This window comes from Triturus cristatus, chromosome 4_2 (genome assembly GCF_964204655.1).
Source record: "Triturus cristatus chromosome 4_2, aTriCri1.1, whole genome shotgun sequence".
NCBI classification, from domain to species: domain Eukaryota; kingdom Metazoa; phylum Chordata; class Amphibia; order Caudata; family Salamandridae; genus Triturus; species Triturus cristatus.
The window spans coordinates 401111023-401130355 of NC_140586.1; the positions used below are offsets into that span (position 1 = coordinate 401111023).

Genomic DNA, 19333 nt, shown 5'->3' on the forward strand with positions numbered 1-19333 from the left:
ACATGTATGTTAGTCACTCGGCCATATTTAGGCTCTAGGAAAATATCCCCGTTTACTCACCTGGCAGCCATAGTTGCAGCAAACAAATACATCAAATTTTTCGTCAGTATGAAAGAGTCAACATTGGTTCATTCATCTTATTTTACAAAACGGTTTAGGAACATCGTATTCTGAGTGTTAATTTTATTTTGTTATTTTACAGTACATCTGTTTGCTTAGAGTGTCCCTTATCTAAGAGATAACGAGCACATTCGAAAAGTCAAACAGGTGGTGCTGAACATTTTCACAGTCAACGAAATAGCAAAAATAAATACATACATTTTTCAAATAAAAATGACAGCACTGTCTTGGAACACGACTAAACTGCTATAGGAATTCATTTTCCTCCGTGCATTCACAAATGCACAGTAATGTAATTCTTAAAGCTGCACTTACTCAATAGACCATAGAGGACAGATGCAGACGTGCTACCTATTTTATTCACTTGGGGTTTGCTACATAATTGTGAATCTCTGAATCAATCAGTGGGTATGAAGTGCTCTCCCCACCCTTCTTTGTTTCCTTTATGGCACGGTCGTGATTCTGCTTCTCTTGATGTTTTGTTAATGTGGAAATAGAACATTATAAAATAAAAATATTATTTTTGTTTCTTAGTTTGTAGAATAACACAATTATCTGAAGGGAATGGAAAAATACATTTTTAAAATTCTATGTGCCAAGAAATTTCACCCAACCGTCTTTGAGATGTTGCTTAAATACCTCGAAATGATAATCTGCAGCATTTTGAAGTGCTAATTGAACCATTATTGGCTTTTGTATTTGATATTGCAAGACAGGCCTGCTCTTTCAATGAAATCTCATTGAAAATTAGCATAATATATTAGCTGATTAAAAATAATTGCGAAAGCCTTAATTATATTTAAAGAGATGCGTGCTCGGTGTGGATACTGCCGCGCGCCTGCTTCTTTTAATGAATGGAGAAACATGCCACTAAGAAAACCGAGCGCTCATCTTCTATTGTTTCATGAAATAATTGGTCATCTTTGAGCGTTGTCCAAAACTGCTTGTCAAAACAAGTCCGTTTAAAAAATGTACACAATTGTGAGATTCATTCTTCGTAATATCATTGCCCTTTAAAACATTGTAAAGATTGGCGTTCTTACCCAAAAAGGGTGGTTATTTTGTGTGTATGTTTCATATCTAGCAGAGCCATGCAAAGGATTGCACCAGTGCCATTCATGGACCGCGGGTGCATCTTTTCCATCCATATCTGCATGGTATGAGAAGGGCAAACATGGCATTTGGCACTGGATTGTTATTGCAAACATTAGTAGAAATGGCGGTGGAAATTGCAGTCTATGCAGTTTGACCTTAACAACTCTTTCCTATATAGATTCAAAATGACTTACATTCTAAAGAACGACTATTTCCAAGGGATTGTAGATTCCATGTAGAGAGCATTCCTGTCCAGAGCAGATGCATCAGTGCATACCAACATTTCCCAAACAATTTAAAGATCTAGCAACATAAAAAATGAAATCCACTGGGTGGGTACTGAGGATGATTCTTGCTACATCATTTATTTTTGTTATATCTATTAACAAATTAAATAGCAAAGGATGGTTTAGAAAAAGCCATTGCAAATCCATAAAAGAAAAAATGTAATCAGTTACCTGTCTATAATTCTATTTGTTAGTCGATTCGTAACACTTGAATTTTGCCATTAGAAATCGTTGTTTGCAGATGAAGTATAATATCACAGTGTGACTCTTCTTCTTTCATGCCTCCTTCTGTTCCTTCAGGTGTTTTGCACCTGCAGGTAGTTGTGAATAGCACTCATTGAAACTAAGGAAGATGCCCACTCCATTGGTTTATTATTTGACTGATGTGGCACATCTCTGGCAACACTTACAAGTGTGGTAAACGGGTGTGCGGGGGTGTGTGTTGGGTATGTGCGTGTGTGTGCGCATGTGTGTGTGCGTAAGTAACTCACAAGTGAGCATCTTCAACTGTAGAATGTCACATACTGGACTCAAGAGTGAATTTAACCATCATCGAAGCTAAAGTCAGAAGTGCACTTGGGGAAATAGTAAGGCTCTCACTTAGAATTACTTACTAGGAGGTACATTTTCCCCAGGGTCGATCTGTTACCACACACCATGATTTTTTTACTAAAGCAAATACCTCGACGTAATAACTGGCAGTATATGAGTGGGGAAAACTACATATGGTGAAATTATTGCACGAATTGCAATCCCAATTGTGGCACTACCATGTTGGCGAAGTCCAGATCTACCCCACAAATTGGAATCATGTTGAACCTTAGCACTGTATAAAAATGTAATATCTGCCTCTCTGCTCCTCTCTAATTCACATAATCTCAACATGAAATGTGCTATAAAACATATCAACGCAAAAAAATAGGTAATCTTTAAGAATGTTTAGGATTATTTTCCATGCAATAGAAGTGAATAAACAAATAGTGGAAGGCCTACTTTCCCATGATTTTAACAAACCCGCAATTTTCACTTTAAAGGGAATGCTCTTTCTGCGCGCACTATACGACCACGGCGGCTTGGACTACCCTTGTTTGCCTATATCTTGATTGGCATTTCGGTATAAATCCACAGTCTGTTTTTTATTTGCCGCTGTGTGCTAGACCTCAATCTGGCATATACAAATGTCAGGACTAAAGGAAAATAAATATGGGATGGAAATCAGAGACATGCACTGAATTCTTAAATACGAAACAAAGTTCACTTAAACATATTTTCAGTAGATAGTGCAATATTCAACTGTCAATCAAGGGAAACAATGATGGGGTAATGCAGTCAGCAGGGTAGGATAATACAATTTCAAGCAGATGTTCAGGCAGGGCTCTAAATTCGCCCTACTCCTGGGTAAGCTTTTAATTTCTTTATCATATGCAGGCTGGACAAATTGGACTTAATTAAAATGGTAAAATACGTTTTCCTATCATGCTTCTCCAACCTGGCTAGTGTGCTTCTGTGAAAACATGAGTATGAAATGTCAGGACTCTGCATTACATACTGTTAAAAATAACCTCTTTGCAGTGGAATTTAGTTCTAAATAGTATGGCAATTAAATAAAACTTCTGCAGAGATAGGCTTGGATAATGTACGTTGTAAATTAAATTAAAAGTATGCATTTTAAGGAAAAATCTGCTAATAACGATTCACACTTCTTTGTAACCCTGTTAAGACATAGACATTAAATTAGATATTAGACTGTTTTGGGGAAAATTATCAAAAACATTTAGGAGTATGCAAAGTACTCTATGAGATACTCTTACATGCATTTTATGAGGTGTCCTGAAATAGCACAAAAAGAGCGCAGGCTTTCAATTTGGAATAATTGCACATGAATATTCCCATTTATTTCCATTTTTTTATGTTTTGGGGGCAATTTCCAAAGGCATGCGAAGGTATGTACTATAGTACTGCAGGAGTGCTGCTCTACACACTCCAAAATGCGTTTGTGCATCAGGCTTGTTGCCTTTATGTAAAACCATGTTTGCATTAAAATATTTGGTGCCCTAGCTTTGCTGTCCTCCCACTTGCCATTTTTGCAGTGGGGTAATTTCAAGCCAGCTTCAAACGACTGCAAGGCTAAATGTCGGTGATTCGTGTAATGCTCACCAGCAGGCCGCATGGTATCAAACCATTCATGTAGCACATATATGGAAATGGCCACTTGCAATATTTGGACAGTGGCCCAATTCATTTTAGTTTCACAGTTATCTTGCTGTCCCATCTACCATGTCGCTGAATGTAATATTTAAATATCTGATCCCTGTGGATTTAGGCTACAAGCTTAATTGAGGAGATGGTTCCCTTTTGACATCAGTATATGTGTTTACAAAGCTTTGCTGACTACAGTGAGATACCAAATAGTGAGGGAGGCAAACAGCCAATAAGGTATTCACGTGTGTTCGCATTAAATTAATTTGTAAGGACAATGGGAGTTCCAGGGCATTCAAGGTAGAGTCAATGTAAAATAGGTTCCTGTTTTATTTATGTTAGTATCTGAGATTTGCTGCCCTGCCACAACCTACTCTCTCTCCTCAGTTCCTCTTAACGGAATTAAAGGGAGTCCTTTTTACTCTTGCGTTTGGCAGGCCTTCCTCCAACCATCCCTTCCTCCTCTTCAACGCTTAACTTCTACTATCATAGTTTCCAGATCAGCCATCTTAGAAAAGGACACAGAGGTAAGGGAGATCTCTTGTAGTGTCCTCCTTATTTCAACACATTGGGGCCTGGTAGGACCAGTACTCCCTTTGTCGCCCATTTCAATCTGCCCTTAGCATATCACCTCATCCGTCAAACTCTTTTTAACATTAACTTCCTACCTCACCTCTGTTCCTCTGTACTCAGACACGCATTACATACGTTGTTCACTTACAATCAGAGATTGACTGGATTCAGCTCATCCTCTTGGTGTGGGTAAAATGGGTCTCTTAATAGTTTGTCCCCTTTCTTCTCTTGGATGGACCTCATATTCCATGTGAACTGTCTCAACCTGTCCTTCTATGTGGGATGCTCACCTTTCCCTTCACGGTTGACTCATAGTATCTTGCTTCCTGTCCCAATCCCTGCCTCTCTGTACATTGCCCTTCTTTTGCTCTAGAATGGGCCCCATAAAACATAAATCCAATTGTCTGAAGCTTTGACTCTACATGCGTTACCCCCCATTTCACCTCTGGCCTGTCCACGATGAGTAACTACGTTACTTCCTAAAACGCTGCCTCACTGTGGCTCGCACTTTTCTGCTCCTCCATGGACCACATTGAGCCTATTCTTAATACTATTAAGACCTGCCTCTTTAGTACAGATGAAGAGAAAATATAATAATCATTAATATTACATTTAGTAGCTATTGTTCTCTGGTTAAACCCATTAAAATCCCATTCCGGCTTGCGGGCTATTGAATAAGATCAATGAATCCATGGTATCATTGTGTCTTTCGTTAAGTTTCAGGTTTGCCTCCTAGCTCATTGAATGCTTGTTTGTGCCAACTATGAGTGGATGTGCTGTAAAGGTTGGCCTTTTAACCAGTTGGAAAAGGCAGTAGATAATAGCTTGTGTGATTGAATATGCACGCCAGAGTCCTCCAGAACTGACTGTGTGTTGGGATTCGGGGGTCAGGGTGTAGGAATCCCTGGCTCCTTAGAATCTAATTATGAGTTGCATGGTGCTGGCGGGTACAATCCCTACACTCATTAAGACACATACTTTGCAGTAACACCCTGCCTGTACAGTGGAGTTAATAGTCAGTCAATATGGAATGGGGATGGACTAGGCAGATCTGTTTTTCTGGGTCAAACTATGCAAGGAATTGCCAGTATTGTGTAATTCAATGCTCCTATCCCCCATGTTCTCTTTACAGCTGGTAAATGAGAGTGGGATAGTATGAGGTAGGTAGTGTGTCAGTGGGCAGGAGTTGCTGGAGCTAAGGAGGGCAGAGCCACCCATGCTCCCCGTGCTGCAGGAGGGATTCAGATGGGGCCAGGTTGCACTTGTACCCTCAGCTCCTGTCCGATCTTCCTGTGATGTTATTGGCTGGTTTGTCCAATTGCTAAACTCCAACTGTCTTCCCACATCCTGTAAATCCAGATGGGACATATTGGGGCAGCTTTGATCAGGCACATTGGTATATCCCAACCAGGGATAACACGCCACTCGATCTGTAATCAGGCACTTTGCGTTCACAAGAGTGTGCAGTGTTGTGAGACACAATTCAAGACACCACTGCAAACATTATGTGACGATGATTAGCACTTTCGTTTCGTTCTTGCATTGCTTGGGGTAGGGACTATATTATGGCCTTTCATTCATGGTTCTCAGTTTAGTCCTTCTTCCAGATGCTTTTGCAGTCAGCCACGTGGAGGAAACTGAAAAGTTCTCAAAAGAGAAACATATGGCTGCCTTAGATCCTACCCAGCCAGGTGATTGGGGTCAGCGTGAAACCTTTTCCTATTATTCACAGCAGACTGCTTGTTGGGGCCCCGTCCCTTTTACAAACCCATCCAAAAGGCTCATACGTTTCGTAAATGTTCTGAGGATTATGTGAAAGGAATTATTTCAAATGCGGTTGTTTAGTTTAAAATGAGTAAATTACACAACAGAACGATACAGTCATACGATGAATGTCCAATGAGCACTCTACAGTGTTGTTGTTGTGCACCTGCTCTGTCATGGGTACTTCAATGGGGTGTGCATAAACTACTGGGAAGCCGAGATGTTAGAATGTTACCCTTAAACTCGCTATTGTGATAAAGGATGGACATTAAGACCACAATTGTAGTCCACTGTGTAATGTAGCTTGGAACGAGGCATGGTCTGCTACACTACATCTCCAAACACTGCGTGAATAAGCAAAATGCCACCTCCTTCCTGCTCGAAGACTCCAGAATCTGAGAACTCTGATTCATTATATGTTTAAAGCTGAAATAGGCACAGCCTGGCATGACTGCTGCTCGGCTGTGAGTGGACATGTGCGTCTTTAAAAGCGTTCTTTTTTTTATTTATTTTTTACAGAGTTTTATATAGCGCGAACTTGACCCGAATCGGGCACCAGATCGCTTTACATAGCACCAGTTGCGTTACATGAGGACACATTCATTTTTGTTGGGCACGGGGAGATGAAGTGATTTGCCCAGAATCACAGGATGTTCCGCGTCATTGCCGAGACTCGAACCGAGTTCCCCAGATTCGAGGTCGACAGCCCCAGCGGTTAGGCCAACTGGACTTTAAGAAAGGAAGAAATAGAATCGAATGGGCAGTCTGTTCTATTACGTGTTAACAAGATTATTTATTAATTGAGTGCGAAATCTGGAGTCTCGTAGGGACTGTGTCCCCAATGTGCATTAAAAAAGTGTAGTTGTATGTGCTTTGGTCTGCTATGTAACCAATCCCAGTATGAAGGCGTATGTGAAGTTAGAATAGTAAAAACACACTCCATTGTGGTCAAAGGCCGGTCAGCATGTATGTAGATATGACTGTGTGTGTATGTGTAAAAATATTTCAATACTTAAGACATCCTGGCTTCTGGGATCCAACCTCAGCGAACAGCCAGACAGTCATGTTTGTGAAGCTTTCACAGCAATTAATATGTGCCTATTAAAGTGATACACTGCTAGGGCTAGGGTCAAGCTACATTTGTGCTACAGTAGATACCAAAGAAATAACATGCAATTAGCTCACTAGTCTCCTGACGGTCTGTGGGTGTATATCATTGCCTTAAACATAATTGACTGCATAGAACGGATGAATATGCCTTGCAACACCTTTTTTATGGATGTGTATTGACACTGAACTGCACTGAGATTTAACTGTACTAGTTACACCCCCTTTCCCACACAGCACAAATAGGAATGAGTTTATGTAAGATATTTAAAATATAAGTAGTCTAGTGGACAGTTTCAGGTATATTTTGCTAGGTGGTACCTCCTGGTGAAGTTACATAGACAAAGAATTGCTCAACATTCCTAAATGCTAATCATGTATTCACTGTGGAAGACATATAATCGTCAAGACAAAAAGTGAGCGAATCAAAACACTTTTGAACCATAACTCGGATAAAGAAACATTCTCAGACACAGTAGCCTCACCAGTACAAGCATTACGTTTAGAGCTCATGATAGTTAGCGCCTATGCTAGATCTTTGGCAAACATAATTAGGCATATAATTTACTGCATGCGGCTAAAGGCTCTTTGAGAGGTCTCTTAAATACCGAAACATTTATGGCTGAAGCGAGCTAGTATATTTTTAATGAAAATCTTGCGACTGCTTTAGAGCATTTTTAGCGCTCTATCACCCTTCGGCAGTCCTGGTCACCTGCACTTTTAAACTATTCTTTTAAAAAAATACATAGAGACTGAGTTACGATCTTGACATTGCAAACTGTTCCCATTTAGTACCTTACAGGTGCTTCACTGACAACTTGTAGCATACGATTGATCAAAAATATCTGAGACTTACATTAGATCACAGTGTTAGACGCAGCACTATTATGCTACGTTTAGAGGTTTTACCACTAAAAGCTTACACTAAACACTGGAGTGACACAAGTAACAAAATCAGGATCTGGTGAATTATGTAGGGGTGGAGTCCAAGATATTGTGCATGTTTTATATGTCTGCCCCAGTAAAGTCTTGGTAGAAGCTCAAACGGCTTTAAAAAACCCATATGTTTTAAATATAATTTATCCAGAATTAATGATATGATCATTTTAATTTGATCAGCACCTGATGAATTTGTGTATTAAAAACTGTAAGCATTTAAAAAAAAACATTTTTTACCATTGTTCTCATAGACATTTTTTGTTATGTCATTCATTTTACAATTTTGCACTGATTCTGAAAGTTTTATAATGTTGATCTCTGATGAGATCTAAATCAATAAAAACCTGATTGATTAAATCAGTAGATAGAACAATTCAGGTTGAAAATATTCCACACTTTTTGAGGTAATGATGAAAACAATCACAGATTGTGTGCAAAATCTATATTATAACATGATAAATAAAATAACTTTCAGATAAGAGATTGATAAAAAGTCCTCTCTTAATCTGAATTAGAAACATTCAATCATTCTCGTGCAGATATTATGCGACAGAGGCAAACAAAAGATATAGCAATGAAACACCAATTTGTTGCATATATTTGCAATTTGATGCCTCTTGCCCCTCAATGATATCAATAGAATCTATTTATTTTTATTTCGGTATTTGTGAACCAAACTGGTGAAAGACATCTTGCTAGAACCAAGTCTCGTTATAGTAAAACCATACTTGCAAGCTGACAAACGTATAGACTAACGCATTAATTTACTATCATGTTATTTTATGAGTGATTGTTTAGAATTTTTTACCATTATCAGGGTATTGTAGGACATGAGTGTGCCATTAATCAATGGGGCCTGGTTTTTGGTGTTTCGATGTATGAGGGTAGTAGAGTGTTCAATGTTTGGAAGAGGGTTGGGTAGGTAAGTGTGAAAGAAAATAAGTGTGCTCTTGGAAGATTTTTATGGCATGTTATGTGCATGAATGGATGTGCCCAAGCAATTTTGTTTTTATTTCTCAGTACACAGTAATACCGTCCTACCTTTTCAAGAGAGAATGTCTTTGTTAAGGCGAAACCCCATCCAGCCTCAAAGGCTCTTCGGATCATTGGACCACTGGTGGTGGGGGGCGCACTTGCTAGTCCAAATGGATTTGGAAACCTCAGTCCAGCCATTTCTACGCTTATGTCCACCAGGTCAATTGCAGTGTAAAACAGGGGCAGTTCGGGTTTTTGGGCAAGCGTGGCTCCATGGAATGACTGCAGAAAGAAACGCAATTAACATTTTCTATACATTCAGCACAACTCAACTTAAAGAAATCATGTGTTTGACAATGCTTTGACTTTTGATATTTTGGCACAAATATTCTGAGTCTTTGCGATATGAAAAATTCCTTGCTAAGTAGCTTTTCATTTTATAGGATTCACTTAAAAAAGTATTGCATAAAAAGTGAAAATATAGCCCTTTTTGCCCACTTGATTTGACAGGCGTCTAAACAATATTAGAACACTGCAATGTTGAGCGCTCCATTAAAAACAATAGAGTGCTCCGGGCTTGTATTCGCCAGTAGAAGCCCTGAGCATCAACATTCCAATGTTTAACAAAGAACTCACGGAGCCCAAGGGGTTTTCAACCCCCTCAGGCTCTGTGAGGCCTTTGTTTTACAAATTAGAACATTCTGTCCTCTACGGGCGGAATGTTCTAATCGCCTTAGAGGCCCCATAGCGAGCTCTACCAGCCATAAAAGGCCTTCTCCCTTGTTAAACTCCCTTACCTTCAGGACGGGCCTTTAACAAGGGATTGGGCCTTTAATGGCTAGTAGAGCCGGCTACTGCGGTCTCTAAGGCTACAGGGAATACATTAAATGCAGCAGGAAAGACCCAAGTTAGACTTCTTTCTAATGCAATATTCTATGCACACTTCAGAAATAAATACTGCTAGTGGAATCATCATTTGCTGTAGCCAATAACTGTATATCAATGCATCTTTACGTGAAAGCTTATTGGTGCTTAGAAGTGGAAACAATGGAGGGGTCGCCAGGTGAATCCTGTTGCAACTTTTGCAATTACCTTAGCCAGTAAAGTGTTCCTCCTACGCTATATTTCATAGCAACCCCCAATATCTTTTGCAATTTTACCCTCCCATGGGAAGCTGGAAGGAATTGATGGCCAGGTATTTTGTCTATCAGTATCAAATAGGAGAGGATGGGGATGTGGGGAGGGACGTTTCTGGCTGTTTTGCATCTTGGGCGAGATTTTCAAGCTGTGTGTTCATTTTGCTCTGCAGCAGGAATGCTTTTCCATTTCCTGTGGTTCCATCTATGTTAAATACTTTGGTATGTCGTTTCTTTAACTGATAGGAGTCAAAGTTCATGTGGAGTCATTCAAGGGCTGGGCGAAATGTAAATTACGCTAGGAATATTATACCACAATTGTTGCGCAAAATTACCCACATCACGCTATTACGCCACTTCGTGAACAGCTGTTGTTCACGTGCTTTTGCTTAAGTGCACCCTTGTGCCAAAATCTGACATGAAGACACATTAAGTGCTAAAACATGGCACAAAATGGCAGATTTGCATTACAAGCAATTTTGTGTGATTTTGACACGATTTCACATAATTACGCGAAAGCAAGTTATAAGAATTTCGTACGCCCTGGCTCACTTGGTATGATTCCACTAGGCGTGAGTGAATTTGGAAAAAAAATCTTTTGTTAAAGACACATAATTTTAAGGAAAATTACGCAAAATTGCACACAAGATATTCCTTGTGACAATTAAACACAAGGCTCCAACTTCCACACAGGTGTTATGCAAGGCAATGGAAGATCACAGGCTGAAAATTTATCTTGATAATACTGTGCATTAGTTTCTTCTGAAATTTTCAACTCAAACCTGTCTTCCGTGGGCAGAAATTACCCCAAAATAGCACAACCCCAAAATAAATAAAGTAGAATTAGCATACCACAATGTATATGAATTTTTCAAAAATGTTCCCACGTTTTGCTCGAGTTTAGATGTGATTGTGGTGCCAAAAGATTTGGCATCTCACTTCAGCTACACTTCTTATTTTGGAAAATGAATGAAACTGTGCTTAAATGTACTGTACTATACTAAATGAAAACCCAAAGCAGGACTCTATATTTAAATGAATACAGTGATGATTTCAAGATGAAACATGGATATTTAGGGGCACCTTTATAAAAAAAATCACGCAGCATAGGAAAAGGGCATGAGTGGGCCGTATTTAACATTACACGGTGCATTGCTGGCTTTTCCCTGGGTTGGCACACAATGTGCTACCTAGCGCCAACGCAGGCACACTTACACCATGGTGCAAGCGTGCCTGCAGTATAAGTAGGATTGTTTTTGTACTAGAAGGTGTCCCTTCCTGCACAAAAACAACCCTCTGAGGCATTTTTCTCATTCTGTGTGTGCTGTAGAATGCAGCTCGCACAGAAAGAGAAAAAAACAAGAAGAAATAAAGATATTTCTCCTCGTTACGCCTCACCTAGGGAGATGTAGCATTGTGACGCATTCCAGGTTTACCAGTATTGGCAAAGTTGCAAAACCGTCAAAATCCATGGGTGGATGCGTGGGAACACCCACACTCCACCTGTGGAATGCGTCCCTGGTCAGCAGAGTAATGCAATGCAGCGATTTTCACTGTGTAGCGTTACTAGATTTATCAAGCTGCGCAGGGCTACTCTAGGTGGCCTTGCGTGTCTTGAGAGATCTATCTTAGTAGTTGCGTCACTCTTTTGCCCCACTGTGTGGCAGAAGGGCGACACAACTGCTTCATAAATATAGATCACAGTTCAGAAATTAGAGCAAAATTAAAGTTTGGGGACATTCACAAATTACTGGAGTTTGTGTTGAATCTTTTTTGCATCTTTTATATAGCGCGAACTAGACCCGAAGGTATTGGAGCGCTGTACATGAGCACCGTATTTACATTACATATTCAGGCACGGGGAGATTAAGTGATTTGCCCAGAATCATAGGATGTGGACGCGACCTCGAGGCTCGAACCCTGCTTTCCTGCACCAAAGTCGGCAGCGCAGCCGACGGACCACATTCCCTCCCAATCTTTAGTCGTAGACTTAGTAAGAAGTAGCCCTTACTTATTCAGTCATTGTTTCTTCGAGCAGTCCCATCACAACCAGGCGTGCAACACCCATTGGACTCAAAGGGCTTCAGCCCCCACCGTCGTGTGTGGCAGCCCGGGATGAGACACCTTCCCGGGCAAAAAAGCAGCCGCAACCGAGCACTTTACAGGTCTTTAAAAGACCATTTGCATGCCAATGAGGCCTTGCTGTTGTTTCCCCCCTTCTAAGAGCCCCTGCAGCTCCACTCTGCCTATTGCTTAAAGTTCAGCTCCCCCGAAATTTTTGCTCAGCCCCCCCCCCGAAATTTGGCTCTAGTTGCGCCTCTTCACAACCAACGTAACTATGCTCTAAACAGGCACACTGTGAGAAAACAGTTTCTAATGTGTGCAACGAGGGTTGATGCTTCACCTGTACGAAATGTTGAGGGCCACGACTTCCTCTCAAAGATATCAATAGAGAGGTCAACGAGAACATGGAGCTAAAAACGAACATTCTGCCACCTGCAACGTTGTGGACCATAGGAACAAGAGAGAATCGCTCCACCGTGTAAGATGGCTGGGATAACGCTGTGGAGATATAAAGGTTCGTATCGCAAGGAATGTGCACAGAGTAAACCCCGAGCTAGAAAATATCATGGAAAAAATAGCTCGTCCCAACATGGCAGTGATTAGTCTCCGTTACTGACCCTGGGAGACACATAAAATAATAAAAGGCACACAGAAGAGCGTTCGCTACAAATCACTGTCACTTCACTCCACCACCTTCAATGCTCATTGAAGGGAAGTTGTCATTTTAGTGATCATAGTTATTTTGCATGATTTTGATTTGTTTTTTTAGCCACGATTCTTCACGCTTCATTACATTATTATGCGCTGAAGCATTGGTCTGTGTGGGGAGGTTTGTTATTGGCGCATTCTTGACAAAGACAGGAGGCTCAATACATGCGACAGGCACGTCGGGATTTCATAGCCACTAATGCGTTTAAAAGAGACATGCTCCTTTTTACTTTGAAGTTGTGCCTGCACTGAATGTCAGTGCCTAAATAAAGAGCAACCTTCCATTCACGTGGTAAAGCTGTTTCTGCCACTAGGTTTATGGACACCATATTAAATTGTTTATACAAACTGCATTGTACAGTTTCTTTCCCACAAAGCAGAATACTGGTGTAGGAAATCTGCTTTTTTTTTTGCATTGTCCCCCCATTTTGTCATTTTCTGGATCGTTTTTTGCTGGTTTTAGAACTCAGTGCACAGTACCCTTGCTAACTAGGAGTAAAGTGCCTGTGCTCCCCCTTTAAACGTGGTTAAATTGGCTTATTTCTGAATGGAACATTTAACTTGCCTGTATGTCCCTAGTATATGGTGTAGAAAGTGAACACAGCACCTGGAAGCTAAATGCCTTTTGAATCTATTGTGCCATCCACTAAAATGGCAGTGCAAATATAGCATGACATATTACATTCTGTAGCTTGAGTACTGCAATGCGAAACCTGCAGTGCAAGCTATCAAAATTACCCTTTTAGACAGGAAATACCCTTACTTTAAATACTAGTAAGTCACCCCCCATGTAGGCCTTGTACCCTACAAGGCAAGTTGGCATTTAAAAATAGGACAGGTACAACATTAGCATTACCATGCTCCTACAGTCTCAAGGCCCAAAAAGCTGTTTTCACAGTGTCAGGCAAAGCTATACAGAATACATGAGTACAGATTAAACTACTAATACTGATAATGGGAAAGGGACCAAGTAGAAAATGTTTAAGACCACTATTTTTTTATAGGCATTGGAAATCAAATTCAATGGTGAAGTTGGATTTTTATTAAATATTAAGGAAAATAACTTTAAGAAAGTCACAATTTAACTGCCTGAGCTTTTGCAGGGCTAATTAGCAATAGCCTCTGCCAATTTCCAGCCTGTGCTTAGCCTTGAATGAGGTGTGAACTAGGTGTGATATTCATCCCAGGAGTTACAAAAATGTTGACCTGAATGGGCAGGAGTGACTCCTCTAAGCTCTTCAGAATAACTAAGGTGTAGGCAACGGGGACCCTTTTGATACCACAGTGTCAAATCCTGGCTGACATGTACGTTTGAGCTACATGTAACACTCTGACTCACTTGAAAGGGAGAAAACAGAATGACAGGACAATTCTTGTGTATCCCCTGTCTGGGTGCTGTAGGACACAGCCTTTGTCCAACCAGACGTCTGTCTTCAAGTTTGTTGTGGTTATAGGGCCTGCTTCAAACTGGAATTTAGTGTTAGATGTGGGAGGAGACTGGTGAATACCATAGTACTCTCCGCTACTACATACCCAAAACCCTCACAGCCCAAGTTTAATGTGGCCGTAGACTTTTGCCATTTCGAAAATGCCCTGACACATGGCATTTTGGGCCATTTTGCATTAAGGCAAACTGGAACTACTGAAAAAAGTGGAATGTTGCCCCCGGAACATTGACCCTATTAGTTAGGGAGTGCCCAGGGTCAACTAGCTAGTGGCCAGCATAAATGTGACACCCCATCAGAACAATTTTTGGACCTGCAGAAGAGGACTGGACCTGCGGTCTGTGACCTGTGAGGAGCTCTGAAGGAATGGACCTACTCCCCATTGTACTCAGGACTAGAATTGTACTCCAGGAGTCAATTGGCTAACTTGCTTTTGTGGCTGTGGGGACACACAAGGCCTTTTTCCTACAATTCCGAGCTGACTAGTGGCAACTGGAACTTGATCTAAACTGCCTTGTGGCCTCTGCTTGGGACACTGACAGCCTCAAGGTGCTCCCGCTGATATCCGGAGGAGAGGCTTAGAAGTGCACTTCCGTGGTTGTTTGGGCCATAGGAAAAAGGATGGGAACTTTTGCTCCAGATCCAAAGAGAATTTTCATGAAAAAAACCCGACTAGCCATTCCAGGATGTCACATTGAATTTCAGATGTGTCACCCTGAAGGACTCCAGCAACTGAAAAAACATCAAAGTTCCTTTCTATTTTGGGACTTGGAAACATTTTCAAGTGAAATCCTCCTCAAAAGCTCCAGATCCTTAGTGGATTCAACCTGCGGCCGGTATCTGACCATCAGTTTCACTTCAGTAGCTACAATTTTCAGATTTGTCTGACAGTGAGACAGCTTTTTTCTTCCAAAAAATTACAAATAGCCTTTTTGTATTAGGACTTTGAAAGTTTTTTTGAGCTTTTTGACTCACAGACTTTCTCTGGAACCAACCTGCTTGGTGTATCCAGCCAGGACTCCATTGTGGACAGCCATAAATCATGTCTAGGTCTTGGACTACCGCTACCATTACAATTTGCGCTTTGCACTTTTTAGCACTATTTTCAGTTAAATCTTTAAAAAATCATGTCTCAAGTTTTTCTTATGATTTTTTGTCATTTTGGAGTCATTTGGGTCATGAGCTTTCTTTGTTGTTTTAATTCGGTTTGAGATTGTTACTGCTTGGTGTTTTGACTTTGTTGCTGTTCACACATTGCAGTAAGTTAAGTGTGTCAGCTCCCATGCCATAACTATCAGGAGGTTGAGCTCAGGTTAATTAAGTGACTTTAAATGTTCACCATGACTACAGTAGTGATTATTCCTTGAGGTGGTCAGCCACCCACCCCAAATATTAATCCAATTTCTTACAAATGCCATATGAAAGTGCATCGTCAGGGAACATATAAATATCATAACATTTACCTTAATAGAACTCAGGCATACAATCCCTATAATTAACATCAACTATGATCACTCTAGAGAAACAAATTGTACCAGTAGAAGCCATAGCCAAATGTATTAATTTGTGTTTTTTAAATTGAATGTTTGTGACAAAAACCCACTCTGTAGCAATATTAGATGTATCACAGCAGTTTGTGAGAGTGTCTTCCAGTGAGGTGGAGAATCTGTTAAGGGCAGCAGTGATCAATTGGCATACATTCACATTTTAATCTCTTTGAAGGTTGCAACGCACTCGATGGGGCAGTCCATTATTGATGTGGGGCAGTAAATTGGTTTTCCCAATCAGAAGCAATCTTCTTAATCTTGTTTAAACTTTGGTTAGAAAATGCCAGAGCCTAAGGATTTCTGAGATCTGGTAACAAATAGTTCTATAGCAGAGTAACAAAGACTCTGGCCAGTCTCCTTCATTGGCACCTGCACCTAAATATAGCTTGTGCAAACTGTTTTGCCTAGGTGGATCTCAAGCTGCAACTCCGTGCATTGCTAGAGAATTTGGCATATAAGTATTTTCAGTTGTGTTCCTCCCAGGTTTTCAAGACGATGCAGAGAAGCTCAAATTTATTTCTGCAATGGAGGTTGTTTGGTTCGTTGATATTGCGGCATCTTTATTCTGAACTCTCTGTGTCGCCATGATCTCTTTTTGTAATGCTATGGCCCAAATAATACTACAATAGCCAATTCAGACTGACCGACACGGTCCTTTGTCAAGATATATTAAGTCTATCATCCACAGTATTTACGTTACCACTGAATAAGGCATTTATAATATGGAAGACAGGAAATTACCAACATTTGCGATGGTGTACCCTCTCCGCAAAACTCAAACTCGGCCCAAGACAAATGTCACTTATAAACATTGAGGTGGTTGTACTGTCAGGAGGAATCTTCATATCATCATATTGATTTAGTGGCTGAAAAGGTTTTATTCAAACCATGCTGTTGCATTCCTTAAAATGTGAGTATGGAATAGAGAGGTTCCTATTACTTTGTACAGATGAACGGAATAGTAACATCGGAATGATATCCAGTTTTCAGGACTTCAGTTTCAGTGTTATTCTGATTCTTTTTTCAGAGACACATTTCTCAGACAGCCTACAAGCCTTAAGTTCTAAGCTAAAATGTCAATCTGTCAGACTTACAATATGTAATCAAAATAGAAAGAAGTATAAGTCCTATCAGGTCTTCCTTCGGAAAGTAGACCAATGAGGTACAAAGGTAAAGCACCTCACATAAAGAGAAGCATCGTGCCAGACACAGATCAGGAGTTCATGGATCGAGCAGGGGCTACTGGCCCTCACCCTGGGGTGTTTAGGTCGTTTGCCTTTGATGTGCCGAGTAACGTCCTATTTTGGCTCTGCAAATTATGCCAAGTACAACCCTTTCAGCACTTGACTCTCAGCGGTAGCGATGACAGGCCATCACAGACTATTCAGAGAAGTAGTGTGGGGGTGCTGGAGCTCAGCACTCAACAGACACACATCCTCATAATAATCGATTATCCAACTCAATACTGGACATTCAAAAGGAAAGGTAATTTAAAGACACGCTAGAAGTTATTGTTGCACATAGGGATATGCATACATTGCCATTTATGGTCCTGACACTTGCAGAAGGTTTGCACCACCTCCTGCTACTGACCCTGGTTTTCCTCCGTTACAGTCCAGGTTGTTCTCAGCTGAAGTTGGGTACATAACATGATTAGGCTCAGAAGCAGATTAACCCCTTACTCTAGGCCATAGTGGTCCCGGTCACACCACACGTTTCACTACAGGCAATGCCACTCAGGCTATGCCACAATCTTCATTATTCCTTTCCAGTATCCCACAGGAAAGTCTACATGTTCCGACTCCATGGAACTCAGGTTACATCCTGCAGCCTCCTCGTTTGTGGACCCACTGCACTGGGGTAATTTTGCACCTCTCTCCACCCGGAAAGTAATTCCTTCGGCAGGCTTGGCAGGCTCTCTCCATCTCTCAGCAGGCAGGATGGCTTTCTAGGCCCTTCAGGACAGGTAATCAGCTATTTTTGTAAGGTATAGACTCTGGTGATGTCCACTCACAGCTGGGAAACTGGCTGTTAGGCTAGCACCAGTTCTGATTGTACACCAGTCCAGTCCTCTGATCACTCTGGGGAGCATTCCCTTCATTGACCAGGGATAATATGGAACTGGAGCAACATGTGGGCCCCACTTTTATAAAGTTAAAGCAGCCAAAAGAAGCAGGCCCTTAGCTGCTCTATCAGAATTGGTTTGGGTTGGTTCTCTCTTCAAGTGTCCTCTTCAGCCTGCTCTGCAGACCCAGTATTAGTGTGGAGTGATGCTGTCCACAGAGAGGTAGCTTTCAGTCAGGAGCACCAACAACAGAGGCAAAAAGAGGTGTGAGCTTTCTGCCCCAGGCCGTCATACGCCACATGGAGGAAGGGTCAAGGGAAGACAAAAGCCTGGCTTCACCTTAGGGTTTCCTTTCACTATGAACATGAATCTTAGTAAGAAGTAGCTCTTACTTATTCTGTCATTGTTTTTTGGGGCAGTCCTGTTACAGCCAACGTAAAACCCAGCATATAATAAATGGCAGTGCTACTAATCAGAACTCTCAGAAAGAGGCCTAATAGAATTTCTTATAACCTGGTCTGTGCTGATCCCGTTTTTGTTGGCATTATGACTCTGTGCATCTCTTCTCTGATAACCAGTGGTAAAGTGCTTGCCCTCTCTCCCTAAAACATGGTACAATTGGCCTATATATGATTAGTACATATAATTCACTTGTAAGTCCCTAGTATATGCTGCTACATGTACCACAACCTGTAAATCAAATACTGTGAGTGGGTCTGCAAAACTCAATGTTGCCACCCACTAAAGTAGCTTTTAAAACATGTATCAGGCCTGCCATTGCAGCGGTAGTGCAGTTTTAATCTGCCATTTCGACCTAGCAAAAATAAGCATTTTGCCAGGCCCAAACCTCCCTCTTTGATACGTATAAGTCACCCCTATGATACGCCCTAAAGGCTCAGAGTGCAGATTGTATTGTAATTAAAAAGTAGGACATTTGCGTTTAAGTTTTGCATGTCATGGTAGTGAAAAACGTTTAATTAATTTTTCACTACAAGGGCCTATCTCTTCCATTGACTAACATTGGGTTACCTCATTATATTCAATAAATACTAACTCTGGATTGATAGCATGTAGAGATTTGCTGTTTGGCCTCAAATGAATTGTAATTTAAAATCCTTTTTAATGGCAGTCGAATTTTAAGTCAGAATTCTGAAAATGCACTTCTAGAAAGCTGGCATTTTCTTGTCATAATCATTTGTGCCATCTGCCAGTTCCTGGGTCACATGACTGTGAATCCCTCTGTGGTTGGGATTTCTGTATTCCTCCCAGACAGTGACACAAAAGGGATTAGGTGTGGACAAGATGGGCC

General features: G+C 40.9%; 1 protein-coding gene across 2 annotated transcripts in view; it reads right to left on the minus strand.

Annotated features, from left to right (window-relative positions):
• DPYD (dihydropyrimidine dehydrogenase) overlaps positions 1 to 19333 on the minus strand; it is a 3539101-nt gene that overhangs the window by 1424114 nt on the left and 2095654 nt on the right. For both annotated transcript variants that reach the window (XM_085601856.1, XM_085601855.1), the window contains exon 13: positions 9126 to 9341. In XM_085601856.1, the coding sequence (XP_085457982.1) occupies positions 9126 to 9341 (216 nt within the window). The remainder of the gene's footprint in view (positions 1 to 9125; positions 9342 to 19333) is intronic.